Source organism: Drosophila kikkawai, chromosome 4 (genome assembly GCF_030179895.1).
Source record: "Drosophila kikkawai strain 14028-0561.14 chromosome 4, DkikHiC1v2, whole genome shotgun sequence".
NCBI classification, from domain to species: Eukaryota; Metazoa; Arthropoda; class Insecta; order Diptera; family Drosophilidae; genus Drosophila; species Drosophila kikkawai.
The window spans coordinates 415,226-435,309 of NC_091732.1; the positions used below are offsets into that span (position 1 = coordinate 415,226).

At 33.0% G+C, this 20,084-nt stretch overlaps 1 protein-coding gene across 1 annotated transcript in view; it reads left to right on the forward strand.

The window, feature by feature from the left end:
* sv (paired box protein shaven) overlaps nt 1-20,084 on the forward strand; it is a 30,351-nt gene continuing 10,267 nt past the window's right edge. The window contains exons 1-6 of the mRNA XM_041776649.2: nt 1-51; nt 1,701-2,046; nt 2,791-2,925; nt 3,021-3,059; nt 17,452-17,617; nt 18,677-18,874. Coding sequence (XP_041632583.1) covers nt 1,707-2,046; nt 2,791-2,925; nt 3,021-3,059; nt 17,452-17,617; nt 18,677-18,874 — 878 coding nt within the window. The 5' untranslated portion in view covers nt 1-51; nt 1,701-1,706. The remainder of the gene's footprint in view (nt 52-1,700; nt 2,047-2,790; nt 2,926-3,020; nt 3,060-17,451; nt 17,618-18,676; nt 18,875-20,084) is intronic.

Sequence of the window (20,084 nt, forward strand, 5' to 3'; positions counted from 1 at the left end):
GAATTATTGACTTAAAAACATGTAGAATATGAAATCTAGATAAAATAACGGGTAAGTAATTTTTAAGACTTTTAATTAAAATTACCTGTTGATTTGTAAATTATTTTTTTTTATTCCATATATATGTTTTTGTTTTAGGCGAAATATATTCTTCACATTATGATTACTTACATTTTTGGTAAATTTTTTTTTTCGTACTTTTAAGCTAAACCTTTTTGTATGAGCTTAAAAAAGAGGAATGTGATGGGGCGCATTACTTGACTCGAATAAATATCTTTCGTACCCACGCTCCTGACCTTGAGTTTCTTATTTTCCAACTTTTTTTTGTAGACTGTTGTCTGGTCTGACGCCATTATTATTTGGTGGGAAGTGTGTGAAAATGCGATTCTTTTTCCCACTTTTATTTTTCCCGAATTGAATGTGGCGTTAGTAATAGTATGCGTAATAGTATTTAAGATATACATCTACCTAACCTTACTTTAAGTCTGAACGACCGTGAACTTTTGTGTTGTGATATGCCTTGAACCCTTAACAATGTAGTACACAACTCCTTGACACCATACTAACTTACTTAGCGATTTAATCAATCAATAATCAATGATCATGTATACGCCACTGTCGGTTATCAAGATACAAACTACACCACCGATCTTATACTGTATATATATGTATATAATATATACAAATGATTAAGTGTGGATCGTTGTATCACGACAGGGGTGTCTAAAATTGTATAAAGATCGGTAGAGTATTTTGTATCTTGATAACCGACAGTGGCGTATGCAGGGTAAGCGATCATTGATTAAGAACTTTAATCCGATCGTCCGCCTCCCCAATGATATACATCTTAAGATTGTCTCTGACCGCCCCTCCCCCCTAATAAGAAGTCTCTATTCGCCCTTGATACTGTGCAACTTTATTAAACTGTAGCTCAAAAAGTCTTTCTCAGATAAAAATGTTGGGACAATATTACCGAGATGTAGAATTTATTTAAAAAAGTAAGGTCAAATTTTTAGAATAAGTTTATTTTAAATCGTTGAATAATGCTAAACCCCAAACGAGTTAAGTGTAAACGTCTAATTAGTAACATTAAAAACTTTGTTAACATATTATTTATTTTAATAAACATGTAGTTTTAAAATGTGTCTTACCAATGTCTATCTATTTATTGGGGAAAAATACATTTCATTAAAAAGAAAACAGATGGCTCCTAGACATTGTACCTTATTTTCTTATTTGCTCCTTTGATCCTTTCTATGGTAAGGGATGACCCTTAGTGGTGAAGCGTGTGATACCCCAAAAAGGTCAATTAAGAACAGGTGAATGAGTTTGCGCGGGATTCATGGAGGAGCGCACCTTGCTAAGGAACTGAGAAGAGCTGGTGCCGTGACCTAAACGAATGCACATATTGTACATACAGATGTATTTTTCCGACAAATGAGCGGGAAATGCAATGATACGGTTGCAGCGCGTTAAAGGGTATGAAAGGATTCAAATATATATATTTGTTTTTCATTTATTTTGTAAATATTGTAATTATTAAAGAATCTCAAATAATTTACCTACATATATATGCTAAGGTTTTGTTTTTTTGAAGCTAACTTTATTTGGAGGTACTCACACAATTTTTTTTTTTTTCAAAACGATTGGTTATCCTTTTAAATAAATATTTTTGCTTTGGTTTTTTGTTGCTTTTTCAGTTTCTGATGTTTATAATGGATATGCAAACGTCATCACCCCGCCATCATGGCCATGGGCTTTCCGGGTCGGTACTCTCGCATCAGATTCAACACCGTATAATACAACATCAGCCTTCGAGTATACACAGTGCACAAGAACAGACACTAAATTCTGAGCACAATCATAATCAGCATTTGCAGCAGCATCAACAACATCAGTTGTCACAGCACCAGTCTCAGGTCGATACGCCTACCTTACACACTTTGCAGAGCATTCCCAATGATAGTGTGAGCCTTGCTCATGATCTCCAACAGCATATCGGAAGTAACGTCTATGACTCACCGCAAATAGATGAAAAGGGAAAGAGTAAGTACAGCTTTAAACTTTAAATAGTGTGCACGTGCAACGCAAGGAAGTAAACTCCGGCATGCCGAAGTTTGTATACCCTTAAAGTTTGATATTGGATTGGAATATTTATTTATAAATAACATCATAACTTTGCAGATAGATGCATTTCCCTCATATATCTTCTGTAATAGCATATGGAGTAATTTCTGTTTGACTTTTCCTTTGATAAAAAAGAAATTTTTTTTTTACATTTTTTATACTGTTTAGTCTATCAGTTTTAACGCTATCTGGATTGTGGACGATCTGTCTCAATAGTCTTTATTCTATTGCAGGTAGTATACATATGTATGTATTAGTCAAAACGGGCCGACCACAAAGGCCTTTCAGTTGAACAAAAGGATTACATTTTCATTTGATTAACATTATTTTTAGTTTTTAGATTAAAAGAGAGAATGCTAAAATCCAAGAACAATAGCTATCCTTACAGAAGAGTTGGGGCTATGAGGCTAACATAAGCAATATACATTTTCTTCCCCTCCCAAAGAAAAAAATGATTCTTCTTCGCGATTCTTTTCGATTCATGTTCAATTTTCTTTAAATCGAAATAAAAAAGAACAAATAGAAGAGCCTTTCAAGTCACGGAATTGGTGTGTGTGTGTCACATGTCCACGACTTTTATTTTTTCAATTCATACGTATATCTGTATGTAAGTATATTTGCAAATCTTTTAATTTTAATTTTTCTACTCCTTTGACTCAACAGTGACCAACAAGTTTGATGAATATTCAAACCGGATTTTGAGTACAACGCCGCCAATTGCAAACAACAATTTCATGACAAATACTCAGGGAGTTGATGGATGGATAGCAGCAATGAATGATGTACAAAATGGGGCAGGTATTTACACGTTTAAACAAATATAAAGTACAAATATTAATAAATAATATGTTACTTTTATGTCCCTAATAATGTTTCTCAATTTATTATTTTAGAAGATTCCCATAGTTCGCAAGGCAGCATTTCGGGAGATGGTAAGTTTCAATAAATATTAGTACCCTTAAATGTTTGCATCGAATATAACCACAAATTTTATTTACTATATGTATATGATACTCCACATACTACAGAAATATTAATATTTATGAAAAATGATTGTTAGGTTGTTCACAAAATTGCCACGGACTAAACAAAAACCCCGAATATATTCATACTGTAACACGCAGTGAAAGCAGGACACAGGGCGACGTAAGCCCATGCCCAAAAAAGTAACCCCTCTGGCGACCGTCCTGCAGGACGTAAAAATCGACAGAAACAAAAAATTCAAAAACGTTATTTAGTATGAATGTGGTTATGGAATAGGCTACTTTTATCAAAGTTCAATAAAAAATAACAAAATGGCGGCAGTTAAAATTTTTTTTTTCGTTTTTGTGAAAATTTTCTTCACTTTTTTGTTGATAAAAAATCCAATGTTTAAGCTATCAATATAATTGTAGCCTATTCCATGGACACGTTCATTACGCGTATTTAAAAAAAAATCATTAAGATTCGTTAAAAATTGACTAAGATATTATGGTCGCCAGCCCGAAAAATGTAGTTTTCCAGAAAATGCGTTTAAAGTTTTATGTTTGCTCTGTAGCTGCTTTGAGTCGGCCGGTTCGGAGGCTAATAACTTTTAAACTATTACGTATTTATTTATATTTGATCTTTTAGTATGATATTCTATTCTAGCTATCAAAAAAGGCAAAAAAAAAATTAGATATTTTTTTCAACTAACCAGAATGGACCCTTAATGTGGAACGTAAACAAGAAAGGAAGTTAATTGTGGCACGCCGAAGTTTGTATACCCTTGCAGTTTGCCATTGGATCATAAGGAATCGATCCATTCTGGTCAAATTAGGTTAGGTTAGTCCGGACGGCCCTCGAGGGGCCACACATAGGCCTATATGGTTCATAGCTATCCGGGTTCAGGTCAAATTAATAGAACAAAATAAAATGAAATATATAAAAGCATATAATAAATTTAATCGTATAAAAAATCTATATTTTAGATTTAAATATCTAATATAATTAACCTTATAAATATTAATGCTAGAAAAATACACACAAAACAAGGTTTTTTCTGTATATCCACTGTTCGTTTCTATGGTAGCTATTTAATATAGTCGTCAGATTTTCATAAAATGAAAACACAAATTTTTAGAGTAATAAAAACCCGCCATATCTCAACAATGATAAAAATATCTTGAAAAACAGCCAAGACAACTTTTTTTTTTTAATTTGTCAATCATTTGTATATCAGCTATATTATTTAGTCGTCCGTCAGCAGTAAGAGTATTCTGAAGACTTTATGCAAAGTTTCATTCATATAGCTTTAAAACTGAGGGACTAGCTTGCGTAGAAACGGACAGATGGACAGACAAACAGTCGGACATAGCTAGATAGACTCGGCTGTTGATGCTGATCAAGAATATATATACTTTATAGGGTATACAAATTTGTTTATGCATATGCAATAAGCACAATATATTATTATTTTAATTATTAATTTAATAAAAACAGTTATAATTCAACTTTTATAATAAAATTAAAAAAAAAAATGATTCTTAAACTTTTTATCAAAGTTGAATAATTATAATTGTTAAGTTCCCTGCTATCTGCAAAATTTCATTCAGATAGCTTTAAAACTGAGGGACTTGTTTGAGTAGAGCCGGGCAGATAGACAGATGGACATACGTTCAAAAGGACAGACGGACATGGCTAGATTGACTCGGCTGTTGATGCTGATCAATATATATATATACATATATACTATATATAATATATATAGTTTATAGAGTCGGAACCGTCTCCTTCTGTTATGGCAAACAAATGAATGAAATTATAATACCCCGCAAGGGTATAAATATATATGTTAATAAATATACTTTTTCTGGTTTTATTGTAACGAGTACCGTGTGACCGAGTAGTAAAGATATATTGGTAACAAATACATATCTCCCACGTTCGTTACATGACACCTGATTTCTTTCTGTTATTCCTTCTGTTACAATTGTTCTCACAATACCAAACTGACCGCCAGTGCGAATGCCACCTGATTCTGTGTGTGCTGTGGCTTTCGGTTGGAATAGTCTCAAGTATCCCCGCTAATTGAAAAAAACTTGCATTCGACCACAAGACCTGCTTCCTGGATTTTTTTCATAGCCTTTATTTATTTGCTCTGGTCAATGGAAGAGATAAAGTCACTGGAGGAGAATCCTATACAAAAATAACAAACCACAAGTTATATTAATTTCCGGCTGTTTTCGGTGCATACAAATCTCAAGTTCTAGCGAGGTTGTGTTTTAGATCTCGAAAAGTGTCTTTCATCAATAATCATTATTTTTGAAATTTATTTCTTTGATCAAACAAAATTTTTATTGAAACAATTTTATTTTTTTACTCAAATCTAATGATTATCTTTAAAAATAAAATAAAAATTTTAAACATAATTATTACCATTTAATTTTTATAATATAACTTATAATGATTACGGTGCCTGGTCTTATGTCCTTTTTAATATCGCAATCAATTATCAAGACTTGGTCGGTCTTTTCCAACTGTATATTAAAAAGGATGCTTTTTTATGCCTGGACCCAGTTTGGACAGCTGGATTTCCCGCGCCCATAACTTCTAAACAGCACAAGTTTTCGTTGCAAACCAGCAAAATATCAAGCCTTGTGACTAATAACTTCCACCACCGTGGCAAACTAGAAACTAGGAAAATAATTTGTAGTTTATTTTTTGTTTATGTAACTCTTAATATTCACAGAAGTTAAAAACTGAAATTATTTGAGCTGTAGTTGCCATTGCCACTTTTATCCCACCTCGATAAGATATGCTTTTGTTTGGTAAAATTTAACGCCATCAACAAAAATGTACATCATTTTAAGTGAACCACAAAGGCTAACACAACAGCTGTTGCTTTTATTAACGAGATTGTGTCTCAGTTTAATTCCCAGTTGTCTATTCAACATTTTTTCATTCTATAGAAGTGCCATTTTGATACGAGTAAATCAACCCTTATTGGTATAATGGCCCTAAACTTATGTTTTCACGAATATTCAGATCTCTTTCGGGAATTCCTTAATTATGGTTTTGCTTTATTTATTTGACTGCAGAAATAAGTATTTGGTGAACTGTAATACAAATTTTTTTTAACATTTTCTTTGTACTACCATAAGTGCACAAATATATAATAATAAGAGTTTTGTGTACAGGCATACATGCTCCATAAAGTAAGGTGGTAAATTTATTTTATATATGTTTATTTGTTTTTTATATATGTTTTTTATTAGACATTAAGCCATTTCATAAAAAAATTAATACTATTGCGAGGAGTTTTGCCTTGCTTCCTAAAATTCTTTTGTATTAATTTTAACAAGCTTTCTTTGATTTGTAATATTTTTAAATTTGCCCAAAACTTTAATTGATTTTAACTGAGGAACATTTGGAGGGTTTAGGAAATTTTGTTTTTATATTTTGAGTGGCCAATTCCGGTGGTTGAGTATTGGGGAGCTTAAAGTGATATTTTGGAGTCCATTCATGATCCTCCATTCTGAAATATTTACATATGTCTCATCCTCCATTACGCAAACCTTGGAACTGCTTGCGGAAAACAAATTTATATTAAGCGCGGGCAGCCAAAGTTTGATTCTCTCTCTCTGGGCATCAAAGATTTTAGGAAGAGTTTTTTGTAGTACATTTGTCACTTCCATTTCTTTTTTCGTATTTTTTAACAGTTTTGCTCAATCACTGTGCGACCCACAATTTCAGCCTTTAATTTTGCTACAACTTGAGACTGTTGTAATGGGAACCCATTTTTCCGGACCCGGATGCTTTTTCTATTTGTTTCCCACTTTGAACACCCGAAATAATTTTTGCATCATTTTAGAGATATGGCCATTTTATATTATTTCGGTTTTAATTTTATGAAAATCGGACGACTATATCTTATAGCTGCCATAGGAACGATCGGGAATTTAATAGAAAAAAACTATTACTTCGTTGTTTTTTAACGTATTTTCATCTACTATGAGATAAGCCTATTTAATTATTTCAGAATTTTTATATAAATTTAATGAAAATCGGACAACTATATCATATAGCTGCCATCGAAGCGATCGGTAAATGTAGAGAAAATGTAAAGCTAGGAATGTAAGACTGTAACTGTCAAACTGTAAACATAATAAGTATTGGCGTTGAAAACAGTGAGGTTACATAAGAAAAATTCAAATTGCACCAATAGTGCGGAAAAGTGCACAATAAGACTAACTGATTTTGGCTTAGAATTGACAACGCACCAACATACAATTGGACGCATTGAAAACTAATGCGAACTCCTATTTCAAAACTCTTCCCAAATTTGAAATTTGTTTCGCAAAATTTAGCTTAAATTGCATTTATAAAATGACAAAATGTCAGTATAAACACGCACAATTTAAATAATTAATACATATAACATGTAGTTAAAACCTGTGAAATCAGTGTCCATTAGTTTTTTCCTTTGCAAATTATTTCTTTCACGAATAGTTTAATTTCAAAGATCACTTCCTAAAAATGGCAAACTTAGCAGACGTGCTTTCGGATGCAACAGCTGACTTTACAGCTCTGTTGCTAACATATGCTGTTAAGTATTAACATTTTGAGTATGAGGCATAACAGTTCGATGTTTTGTTAATACAATACCACTATTTTTTTTTAAATTAAAGCACTTTTAAAAAATGATTAAATGCCACAAAAAGTGCTCAAAAACCCCATAGTGCAGTGGGCTAGAGGCCCACTATATGCGACATATAACCACAGGGTGACAAGCCTCCTCCATGTCTCCCTTTTTGACCTTTGTATTTTAAAAACAAGAAAGTTTGCGATTTGATCAAACTTCTGACTGAAATTATACAGGCCTGTTCTAGTTTCCACTCGGAAGTGAATTTGATAACATTTGCGGATTTCCCTTTAACATAAGCGAATTTCCCTTGGTGATTTAAGGAAATTTTTTTAAATTTCCCTTAAATTCCCAAACAAAATCAGCTGGTCGCTTTCAACAAAAGAGATTCCCTTGTCTAAGATTTGCTAAAAGGGGCTGATCAAATTTTGGCCCGCTGTAGTCTCCAACTCATAGATAGTAATGAAGCACTAATTTAAATAATAAAATCGAAGAAATAAGCATTTACGGCTGGAAATAAACATTTCGAAATATTTGTAATTGCAATCAGCTGTTCTGGTGGCAAAATGCTCGAAAGTAGAGTTGCCGAGGGTTTAGAAAAAATTCCATTCGCATACAATTTAGTTCAGTTTGTGGATTGAATTGGCTGGTATTTTAAAAAAAAACACTTTTTCATATACTTTACCTAATAGCAGATATTTTAATTGTAAAACAACATAAAAAGTAATTGTTTGAAATTAATCTTAAATATATGCCGTTTTTTTTGAAACGCTGACAACCCTTAAATGGTCCCTCTCTAATACGACACAGCGGCAGCGGATTTGCAATAATGTTGAAGGTTAGAATCGAACCGATTTTAAGGTGCACCCACAAATTAATTATTTATAAATCAAGTACTTTAGTATTAGCTAATTCAATTATGCAATAATGTTCCCAAAACCTCTAGGATTAAATTACAATTAACATTTGTCATATACATAATCGCATTGTATTTTAAAATAATTAATTTCTGATTTTGCGGATTTGAATCCGCCGGCCAAATGGCACACGGAAAGTTTCCGTGCGTTTCGTCTGCAATTAACAGAGACTTAAAAGAGGGAAATACGAATCCGTAAAAATTGTTCGGAAGTGAACACTAGAACAGGTCAAGGAAATCCGAATCCGAATAAATTTTGCGGAAGTGGAAACTAGAACAGGCCTGATAATACCCTGCAAGGGTATAATAATATAAAAAATTTGTTATTTGATGAGATTTACATATATAAGAGACACTTCAATGGTCATAAAACAACTCTCCAGAACTAATTCGGCTTGTCCAACATTGTAAGCTTAATTGCCTTTGCAATATTTGGCATATAGCTCTTAGGCCGCGAACACACTAGCGGCGGAAAGCGGAGCTGACGGCTTATCGCTCTCTGAAACAAACACAGTACTTGTATGAGAGCGCGCACACTGAAAGCGGAGCTGAGCTAAGAAATTTTCACTGAAATTATCAGCTCGCTTATCAAATCAGCTGTCAGCTCCGCTTTCGCCCGCCAGTGTGCGCGCGGCATTAGTGTCTAAAGGTCCTGTTTCCTTATGCGTCGACGGACTCTGGCCTCCTGTTTTTCGCTTACTTTTAGGATGATTCCACTGATTTTCAGCCGAATTAGGCTGTAGAAAAATATTTTTCTTTAATTCCCGTAGAGAAATTCTGTTTTAAAATTTTTACTATTTAACACATACATAATTATAAAAAATCTAAACATATCTTATTATTTTTATTAATATTAAATATTTTAATTATATAATTTATGCGTTGTTGTATTGCACGCGCTTAACCGCTTCAGAACATTTCTGCAATAGGTTTGTAAAAATACTTATGCCACTCCAAATTTCCATGATTGCATGCATTTCTATTAGCAGAAAGTAAATTCTAAAGGTAAACAGCATACAATTTAGCAGGCATGGAGCTTCTTTTTACGCCCACTAGTGTATCTCCTGTTAGTTTTGAATCGATTGTGAACGATCCATCTTAAAACTGCAAGCGTATACAAACTTTCGTCGTGCGGAAGTTAGCTTCCATTCCTGTTATGTTTTGATATACTTTCGATTACAAAATTTTTTTTTAATCTGACGATATATAGCTGCTATTGGAACGATATAGTTGCTATTAGAAGATATAGTTATTGGTTAGTATAGTATATGGTTTAAAAATAATGTTTTAAAAATTGTATTAAAACCAAATTTTCATATGTATAAATACAAATATATTCATAATGACCCAATTGCAAACTGAGCGGTATATGTGTCGAAGTTTCCTTCGTTCTTGTATTTATACATTTGTATACCCTTGCTGGGTATTATAATTTCAGTCAGAAGTTTGCAACGCAGTGAAGGAGACCTTTCCGACCCTATAAAGTATATATATTCTTGATCAGCATCAACAGCCGAGTCGATCTAGCCATGTCCGTCTGTACGTCCGTCCGTCCGTCCGTCTGTCTGTCCGTCCGTCTGTCCGTCCGTCTTTCCGTCCGTCTGTCCGTTTCTACGCAAACTAGTCCCTCAGTTTTAAAGCTATCTGAATGAAACTTTGCATATGGTCCTTTATATACTCTCACTGCTATATATGTCGGAACGGGCCGGATCGGACGACTATATCATATAGCTGCCATACAAATGTTCGATAAATTTTTAGAAAAAAAAATTATAACTTGACTGTTTTTCAAAATTTTTGCATCATTTATGGGATATGGCCATTTTATATTATTTCAGAATTTTGGTAAAAATTTTATGAATATCGGACGACTATATCATATAGCTGCCATAGGTACGATCGGTAAATGTAGAGAAAATGTAATGCTGGGAATATGAAACGGTAACTGGCAAACTGTCATAATAAGTATAGGTCAAATATAATGAAACTCTGTTTTGTGTGTGTCTTCAGCATTAGAATTTATAATATAAATATCAAAACCAATCTGCAAGGGTATACAAACTTCGACGTGCCGAAGTTACCTTCCTTTCTTGTTAACTTTATTCCTTGGTTGTTGAATTCTAAATAAAAACAGACATTAAACAGAGTTTCACAACATTTTACCCATACTTATTATGTTTACAGTTTGACAGTTACAGTTTTACATTGCTAGCTTTACATTTTCTCTACATCTACGGATCGCTTCCGTAGTTGTCCGTTTCTTATGAAATTTATACCAAAATTCTAAAATAATAAAAAAAGCTCATTTCACAAAGTAGATGAAAATACGTTGAAAAACAGCCAAGTTATAATTTTTTTTCTAAAAATTTATCGAACATTTGTATGGCAGCTATATGATCCGACCCGTTCCGCCATATATAGCAGTGAGAGTATATAGAACACTATATGCAAAGTGTCATTCAGATAGCTTAAAAACTGAGGGACTAGTTAGTTTGCGTAGAAACGGACGGATGGACAGACGGACATGGCTAGATCGACTCGGCTGTTGATGCTGATCAAGAATATATATACTTTATAGGATCGGAAACGTCTCCTTCACTGCGTTGCAAACTTCTGACTGAAATTATAATACCCTGCAAGGGTATGAAAATACCATAAATCCAGAATAAAGAGTGGCAGCAAGTTTTAATTTCTTAAAAATATTCCCTCAGAATGAAGTCCAAGGAAAAATATTTTTTTTTTAATTTTTATGTAAGAAATATTTATTTTATGCTGCATAATCTGCGATATCGCGCACAAAGGTACACTCGGAACTAGATATTTCTAATTTGGTTAAAAAGACATATCATTAGTGTCATTGTTTTGACCGCAGCTGTATTTATTGTGGTAAAGTTTTAACTGTCCATACGCACGCACCACAATTTTACAGTAAGTTACAGGATAAGGTGCTTCAGATTTACTGGATAAGGGCTTTAGACTCCGCCAACGACAAATTTTTATCTGTGTGGATTTAAAAAAAAGTGCGTGAAGTAAGTGATAGACATTGACGCGTGATAAGTGCGAGGCAGATAACGTAAGCAATCAATTCACACTCCCAGTTCCAGGGTGTGTGTGTGGGAAAGGGATGCCGAAAGAGCCGAAGAATGTGCGAACTTAAGTGGCAGACAGAAAGGGAAAGGTGTGTGCTGTGCGTGCGCTGTGATTGGCTACAGAGTTGCAGATATAACGGCCTGACCGCATTTCTTGTCTTCTATTGGCGGGATTCTCGAAGTGAACGCCCCTTTTAGATTTCTCTCTCACTTACTCTCTTGAACTATTTTTTTGCTTCTTCATATGATTCTTAGTTGGAGATGCTTTGTTTTTAAGAATGTAAATATATTTAGGAATTCGGTTAGCTTCAAAATTATTAAAATTTGTTTTGAGTCACTGATTTTATATTCATGTATTAATTATGAACTATATGCGTTCATTGCTGATAAAAAATTAAAATAAACGTACACTGAAAATAAAGCAGCTATTTTCATAGTTCTCAACTTTATTTTCTTGGTGTAGACAAAAAGTAAACGAATCGGCTTTGGCATCACTGTTGCATCCATGAGCCTATGGATTGGTTACCCAGACAAGCATCCACTGAAGAAGGAGAGAGTTAACATTCTCCGTTATCGACTCTCTCTTTTTTTCGCTCTGAAATTTTTGGGTCTCTGTCTTCATTGGTCGATTCACAGAGTTTCCTTAGTAAGATGATAGGCATAAGCGTTACGGGGTTTGAGACGTTACGGATCGCTGGTTGGTGTTGGTTGTTGGGAAGCGTAAAATAAACCAAGGACCACGAAACGCCCGCGCGTGTACTCCAAAACATAGATAAGAATAAGTAAAGGCGATGCGCAGAATCTCTTGCGGCTAAACAGCAAACTGTGTGGAAAAAATGGTTAGCAATATTTTACGGCAAACAGAACGAACGAAAAATGAAAGAGAAAACTCATTTTTGTAATAAGAAAAAAATAATAGAAAAATGAAAAGCCAAGAATAGGTTATAGAAACGATAAGGCTCGGGGCTCGGTTTACTTTTATGCAAAGAAGTTTGTGACAGAAACGGAAAATCAAAACCCTTCGCGCTTTTTAGGACATCGCCGTGCCGTCAATCAGAACGTACGTTTGCAAGAGGATTTCTTTCGGCTTGTATCTCGTATCTCGGCATCGATTACAGGTTCGGGCTCAACATCATCGGTTGCGGTTACGGTTTGCGGTTTGCGGTCACGCTTACAATTTAACGCTTACACCCGAGATCGACAAAAATACAACAAAAATTATGTTCAAATAAAATAAATTAAATAATAACGGTGCTCAAAATGAAAACCAAAAAGATATAGTGATGTGTGCGTGAACTCAAGATTTCTGGATTTTGTGATAGTAAATTTAAAAAAATTATTACATTTAAATAAAAGTGTAAATTTATATTAAAACGATTCAAAAAATGGACTTATCTACGGCCTATCGATACAACCAAAATATGATGGAATATTATACATGTAATAATAATATAAAAAAAATAACATACATACACCCATACATCTTTTTAAAGGATTACAAAACGGTCGATTTTTTAGTTTTTTTTTTAAATATTTTTATATCTAAGAGTAGTGTATACTTATAAAATGTTTAAATCCCTAAATATTTTACTTGCATCGGGTTAGTCATTATATGTATGTATATTCCCTGCTCTTGCGCTTTTCGACATGTATGTATGTACATACATGCATACATAGGTCTCAAACACTTTTTAATGTTTTCACTTGATATTTTGAGCACATCTTAACAGCCAAAATCTATAATTATTTAAGTCACTTTCACACAAATCGAAATTTTGTAAAGACCCTAGAAAAGACGCCAGTAGATATCAATATTTTTTGCTTAGGCTTGTTACCTTGTTACACGTGCACGTGTAACCAAAAAATTTGATTAAAAGTAACCAAAATATTGTAAACGTAGTGACGAAATTGTCCGTTTGCATTTCGCCCTTTTTTGGCATTTGTATAACTGAATTATTTATAAAATACATAGTCCAAGTATATACATACATATATTCTTGATCAGAATCAATAGCTGATCTAGCAAGGTCCGTCTATCTGCCTCTAAGCAAATTAGTTTCTTAAGTTTTAAGCTACATATCTGAATACAAGACTTGCAGTCTTCTCTCTATTCGCATTAGTATTTAAATCAGAACCGACATTTGGGATCATATAGCTATGACAGGAACAATCGGTAAATTTACAGATATATGTATGTATAATTATGTATTATATTATATAACGATCCAATTTCAACTTTAGCTGGTCGAAGATAGCTTTTTTGATCAATCGCTAAATATACATATAAACTTTAAATTGAATAATAAAAGCGATATGTAAATTGTTCAAAAATTTCACATATATACAATTTTTTTCCTTTTGGTCAATATTGATCGATTTTCAATAACCCCATTGGAAGTTGCAAGAGGGCATGCCGAAGTTAACTTCCTTTCCTGTTGAACTTCTCTTTGATTTATTTTTCGTCTCTAGTTTCCTTGTTATGTTAAATGAACAACAAAGACAACACCTATACACATAGCATCTCGTTGTAGTTGTATCTATATTATTAAAAGTCAATGGATACTTTATTAAATTGACAGTCGAGTTTTCTATATCATTATCCCTTGTATTCCTTGCATGCCAAACCAAACAATAGTCTTTTGTTCATAATTTTACAATACAGCAGTTGATATCCTGCTGAGCGTAGGACAATTCGAGGTTGTAGTAGTTTTTGGAAGTGTGTTCCAACTATTCAGCTGTTTGTTGTCATTTAAAATCAGGCCAGTAAATAGACGTAACACTCTGTCCGAGTCGCGAATGTGGAATAGTTATCAGGAATAAATAAAAACATCAGGGGAAAGCCAGACATTTATTTTGAAAAGTATTTCTTAAGGGTTTATATCTGAATCAAATTAGGAGACCTAAAGTATAAATATAATAATATATAAACTATGGCTCTGTAAAAACGTTTAAATGTATTGTTATAAGCATTGATATACCTAATATGGTACCTTTGAAGTGAAAGAGAGAAATAGACAAAAAAATGTCTTTACAAATTGCGGATACAAAAGAAAAAAAATAATAATATGTAAATAATAAAATTTATAGTAATTCTTTACATAACAATTTTTTATTAGTTTGGCTTAATCTTTATTAAAAATTCCATTAAGTTGTAGCCAATTTAGGTCAGAAGACTTCGAATAGCTTGTAGAATATTTTCTGAACTCACAAACATTTTTAGGAAAACAAGGTTCTAAAGCTACTTACAAATGGTCGGAACGCCTCAAAAATGGCCGTCGGTTGACTTGAACTTTTCAGAGTGTGTACATTTTGAAAGTATATATATATAGGTATATATATAGATAGGTGTTTTAATGTTGCAATATATTCTTGACATTATTTTAATAATATCGAAATGTAAAAGCAGCGCAACTAAAATTTCACTGCAAAACTGAGAAACAAACTTACGGAGAAACGGATAACTCGACTCTGCTGTTGATGCTGATCAAGATTATTTATACTTTACAACAAAGTTCTCACTGAAAATATAATATTCCGCAAGGGTATAAGCAGTAAGGGGTACACTTCATATTATTTTTGTTGTGATTTTTTCATACACCACCATCAAACGCCAAAATCGAGTTAAAACAAAAAGATACACCGCGTTTTAAAAACTAAAATACCAAATGAAAAACATACTGTGTGAAGTGATGCAGAGGACGGAGAAAAAGGCAAAGGCAAAAGGCACTTGTGTTTCCACCCCATTTACATTCTGTCACTTCTCCGTGGGATTCTCAATTATTTCATTAATTTGCCTTTGCGGTGCTAAGAAGTCTGTGTGCGTTAATTATGGGATTGGCTTGAGAAAAATGGAAAGATATATAGAAATTTTTAAATGTAAACTCACAACCTAAAAAAAATATATATATAATAAATAAATAAAAAGGAAGTTAGCTTGGCTTATTGGTCAGAAGTTTCAATCCAGTGTTTCTATGACAGCTATGCATATAGTTATAATTGGTACAGAAAGGGAGTGAGTAGGGCTAAGGTACTACTATATTTTACATTAAACAAAAAACTTATTAACGAGGCTCCTGTGACGATATCATGTTATTTCAGATAATGTAACTATCTAGCTCCTACGCTGTTTTGAAGACCTCTACAATATCATTATATCAAGATATGAATGAATCTGATCAAATTATAGAAGCATAGTAGTTATTTGTCAAAATAAAATCCTAATAATATAAAAATAGATCAATCCTCGTGCGGGGTTTTCCCCGATTATTATAAAACATTTTTATACCCTTGCAGGGTATTATAATTTCAGTCAGAAGTTTGCAACGCAGTGAAGGAGACTTTTCCGACCCTAGAAAGTATATATATTGTTGATCAGCATCAACAGCCGAGTCGATCTAGCCATATCCATCTGTCCTTTTCTACGCAAACCAGTCCCTCAGTTTTAAAGCTATTTGAATGAAACTGCGCATATATTTTTTTTTAATATTTCAGAATTTTGGTATACATTTTATGAAAATCGGACGACTATATCTAAAGCTGTCATAGGAACGATCGGGAAATCAATAAAAAAAAATTATTACTTCGTTGTTATACCCTTGCAGGGTATTATAATTTCAGTCAGAAGTTTGCAACACAGTGAAGGAGACGTTTCCGACCCTATAAAGTATATGTATTCTTGATCAGCATCAACAGCCGAGTCGATCTAGCCATGTCCGTCTGTCCGTCTGTCCGTCTGTCTGTCTGTCCGTCTGTCTGTCTGTCCGTTTGTCTGTTTCTACGCAAACTAGTCCCTCAGTTTTAAAGCTATCTGAATGAAACTTTGCATATAGTCTTCTATATGCTCTCACTGCTATATTTGTCGGAACGGGCCGGATCGGACGACTATATCATATAGCTGCCATACAAATGTTCGATACATTTTTAGAAAAAAAATTATAAGTTAGCTGTTTTCCAACATATGTGCTCTATTTTTTACATATGACCATTTTATATTATTTCTGAATTTTGTTAAAAATTTTATGAAAATCAGACGACTATATCATATAGCTGCCATAGGAACGAGCAGGAAATTAATAGAAAAAAAATTATAACTTCGTTGTTTTTCAAACTATTTTTATCTACTCTGAGATATAAGCTTATTTTATTAGTTCAGAATTTTGGTATAAATTTTATGAAAATCGGACAACTATATCATATAGCTGCCATATAAACCGATCGGTAGGTGTAGGGAAAATGTAAAACTGGGAATGTAAAACTGTAACTGTCAAACTCTCAACATAATAAGTATAGGTAAAATGTAATGAAATAATATCTGCAAGGGTATACAAACTTCGGCGTGCCGAAGTTAGCTTCCTTTCTTGTTTTTAATTAATATACTTGTATGTATAAAAAAAATAAATCTATTGTTTTATTTTGTAAAACGACCTTCAGAGAGACACTTTTAAAAAGAAGGATTATTATTATTTTTAATTTGGCTCCGGTCGATGTACAAATTTGTCACAATTAAATATGTTAGGTGTTCATCATTATATTAAACCTTAAATTACGAAAAAAATGAATATTAGCACATTTTCTAAGTTGAGTTCGGAGTTGTTTTTTTTTTTTAATTTAGTTAGACTATGAGACGTTTTTATTTTCTTTTAATTATGTACAAATAATTTATAATTGTAAAACTGTTTAAAATGAGTTTTATAAAGTATTAATTTATTTATCAACAGGTCACGGCGGTGTTAATCAATTGGGTGGCGTATTTGTTAACGGTCGCCCCTTGCCCGACGTCGTACGGCAGAGAATTGTGGAGTTGGCTCACAACGGTGTCCGTCCCTGTGACATATCACGACAGTTACGTGTGAGCCATGGCTGTGTGTCCAAGATACTATCGAGGTAATTTAGTATAATAAAGAAGAAAAAAAGCTCAATTCAATCACTTATGTATCTTTAATTTAATTCAAAGTTGTTTTCATGTAGACTTTAAATAATAGATTTTAGATAATAAAAAATTCTGTCATTCTATTAGTATTATTTTTGCAGTTGTATATATAAGATATATTTGACACATAAGGTATATGTATATACATACATGTACACATCATAAGATACATTTTTTTTTCTTTTTTTTTTTGTATACAACCAGCTTTTTATATCCTGGCGTATTATTATTTTAGTCAGATTAAAGTCGAAACTAGCTATATGACATAGCTGCCATAGGAACATTCGGAAAAAAGTATATCTTAGCCGTTGTTTAACATGTTGTCATCCACCTCGAGTCTTAGAAAGTTTTCATTATTTTAGAATATCCCTTTTCATTTTATGAAAATCGGATGAGTACATCACAAAGCTGCCATTGAAAGAAATTAATATAACAAAAATGATTCTCATCATAAACAAGTGCGATGAGATAGTATGTAAGTACAAGTATTTAAGCCATTACTTCAACAAATTGATCAGCATCATTAGCCGAGTCGATCAAGCTATGTCCGTCCGTTCGTCTGTCTGTTTCTATGCAAACTATGTAGTTCCTCTGTTTTAAAGCTGATTTAAAATTGGAAGACTACAGAATATACATATGTATGTATGTAGCTGCTACAGGAACGATCAGGAAGTTAAAAAAATAAATATAACATTGCTGTTTTTCATTTTGTTTTATTTCAGTATTTCGGTTTTAAATTTTATGAACATCGGACAACTTTATCATATATATGTACATATGTAGTTTGCATAGGAATGATCAACAGAAGTAGAGAAAAATGTAAAGCTGTGAACGTAAAACTGCAACTGTATACCTGTAAAAAAAAAAATATGATCTAATTGAAAACTGCAAGGGTATTAAAACTTCGGCGTGCCGAAACGAGATTCATGTCTTGTTTCAGATATTATGAAAATGGGAGCTTTTAACGCTTTAAACCCCACTTAAATTTCATTATTAATAAATATATTTTTCAGATATTATGAGACTGGTAGCTTTAAGGCCGGCGTTATTGGCGGTTCTAAGCCAAAAGTTGCCACACCGCCCGTTGTGGATGCTATTGCGAATTATAAACGCGAGAATCCAACAATGTTTGCTTGGGAAATTCGGGATCGGTTATTGGCCGAGGCAATATGCTCTCAGGATAATGTGCCCAGTGTTTCCTCAATAAATCGGTAAGAAAAATGTTGTGGCTTTATATAAGAAAGAACGTGTAGCAGGATAATATAATAATTTAACATAGGGGAGAGTAAAATGGGACGTAATTAAGGAACTTTAAAAAAAAATTATGGAAAGAGAAATCGAAATTACGACGTACAATAAAACAGAGATTTCGACGGATGTACGCATGTCCGTTCGTGTCTGTCATTGTCATCCTGCTAAGTTTGGCTTTCGCTTCCGTACGAAGAACATCGTCGTACTGTCATGTCTTTATATGTATGTACATATGTATGTACATAAGTACATATTTCTACCGAAATACGCGAAACCTTTCAGCTAATAAAAATATCGTAAGTAGTTTTTAGCGTTCATAATTGTGGCACAATGCTTGACACACGACCACAACGACGACCACTCCGAGTTTCCGGACCATGGAGAGTGGCTTTATTACCGACATCGTTTGAATATCAGAATCCCACTAGCCACGTGACCAGTGTGTTCCGTCGACATTGTCGACACTGTCACTGCCCCACATTGCCGCCTGTTATTTATATGTATGTATTTCCGCTTTTAGACCAATATTTTTGGGGAACCTTTAACTGGCGAGAGGATGCTCCCAAAAAACTTATAATATTAAATTTGGAAATAGCAATGGAAACTGATTCTTTCCTATTCTAAAAGGGATGTTCCATTCCCAATGTAGAAATTATTTAGTTTTTCTTAGATTTTAATTATTTTTTGTTTTGAGAATAACATCTAAAATTATGATTTTAGTTTTGCTTTCTAACGTTATGGCGTACCGTTCGCGTGTAAAAAAATATGACTAAAACTAGATTAAAAAAACAAAAACACAATACACAATAATGTAGTTTTTCATTAATAGAAGTTATATTTAATAATTTTATTTATTTTTCAATTTTATTTTTGATTTCCAACGGTATCTCGCGAACGGTTCAAGTTTTCCATAGGGTTTTTTTTTTATATTTGGTCTTTTTTTTAAATATTACTTCAATACTTATAATTGTAGTTTTAATAAAAATAATGAAGAAAACCATTTTTTTTTAAATAAGCTTTTTTAAAACTTTGATAATAAAATTTTCATCGCAAGCAACATTGTACATTGTACTGTTTCCATTTTCGTATTAGTATTATTTGTACTTTTGTATTCTGCTACTTTGATGGATCTTTTTATATTTCTACCCTTGCAGGGTATTATAATTTCAG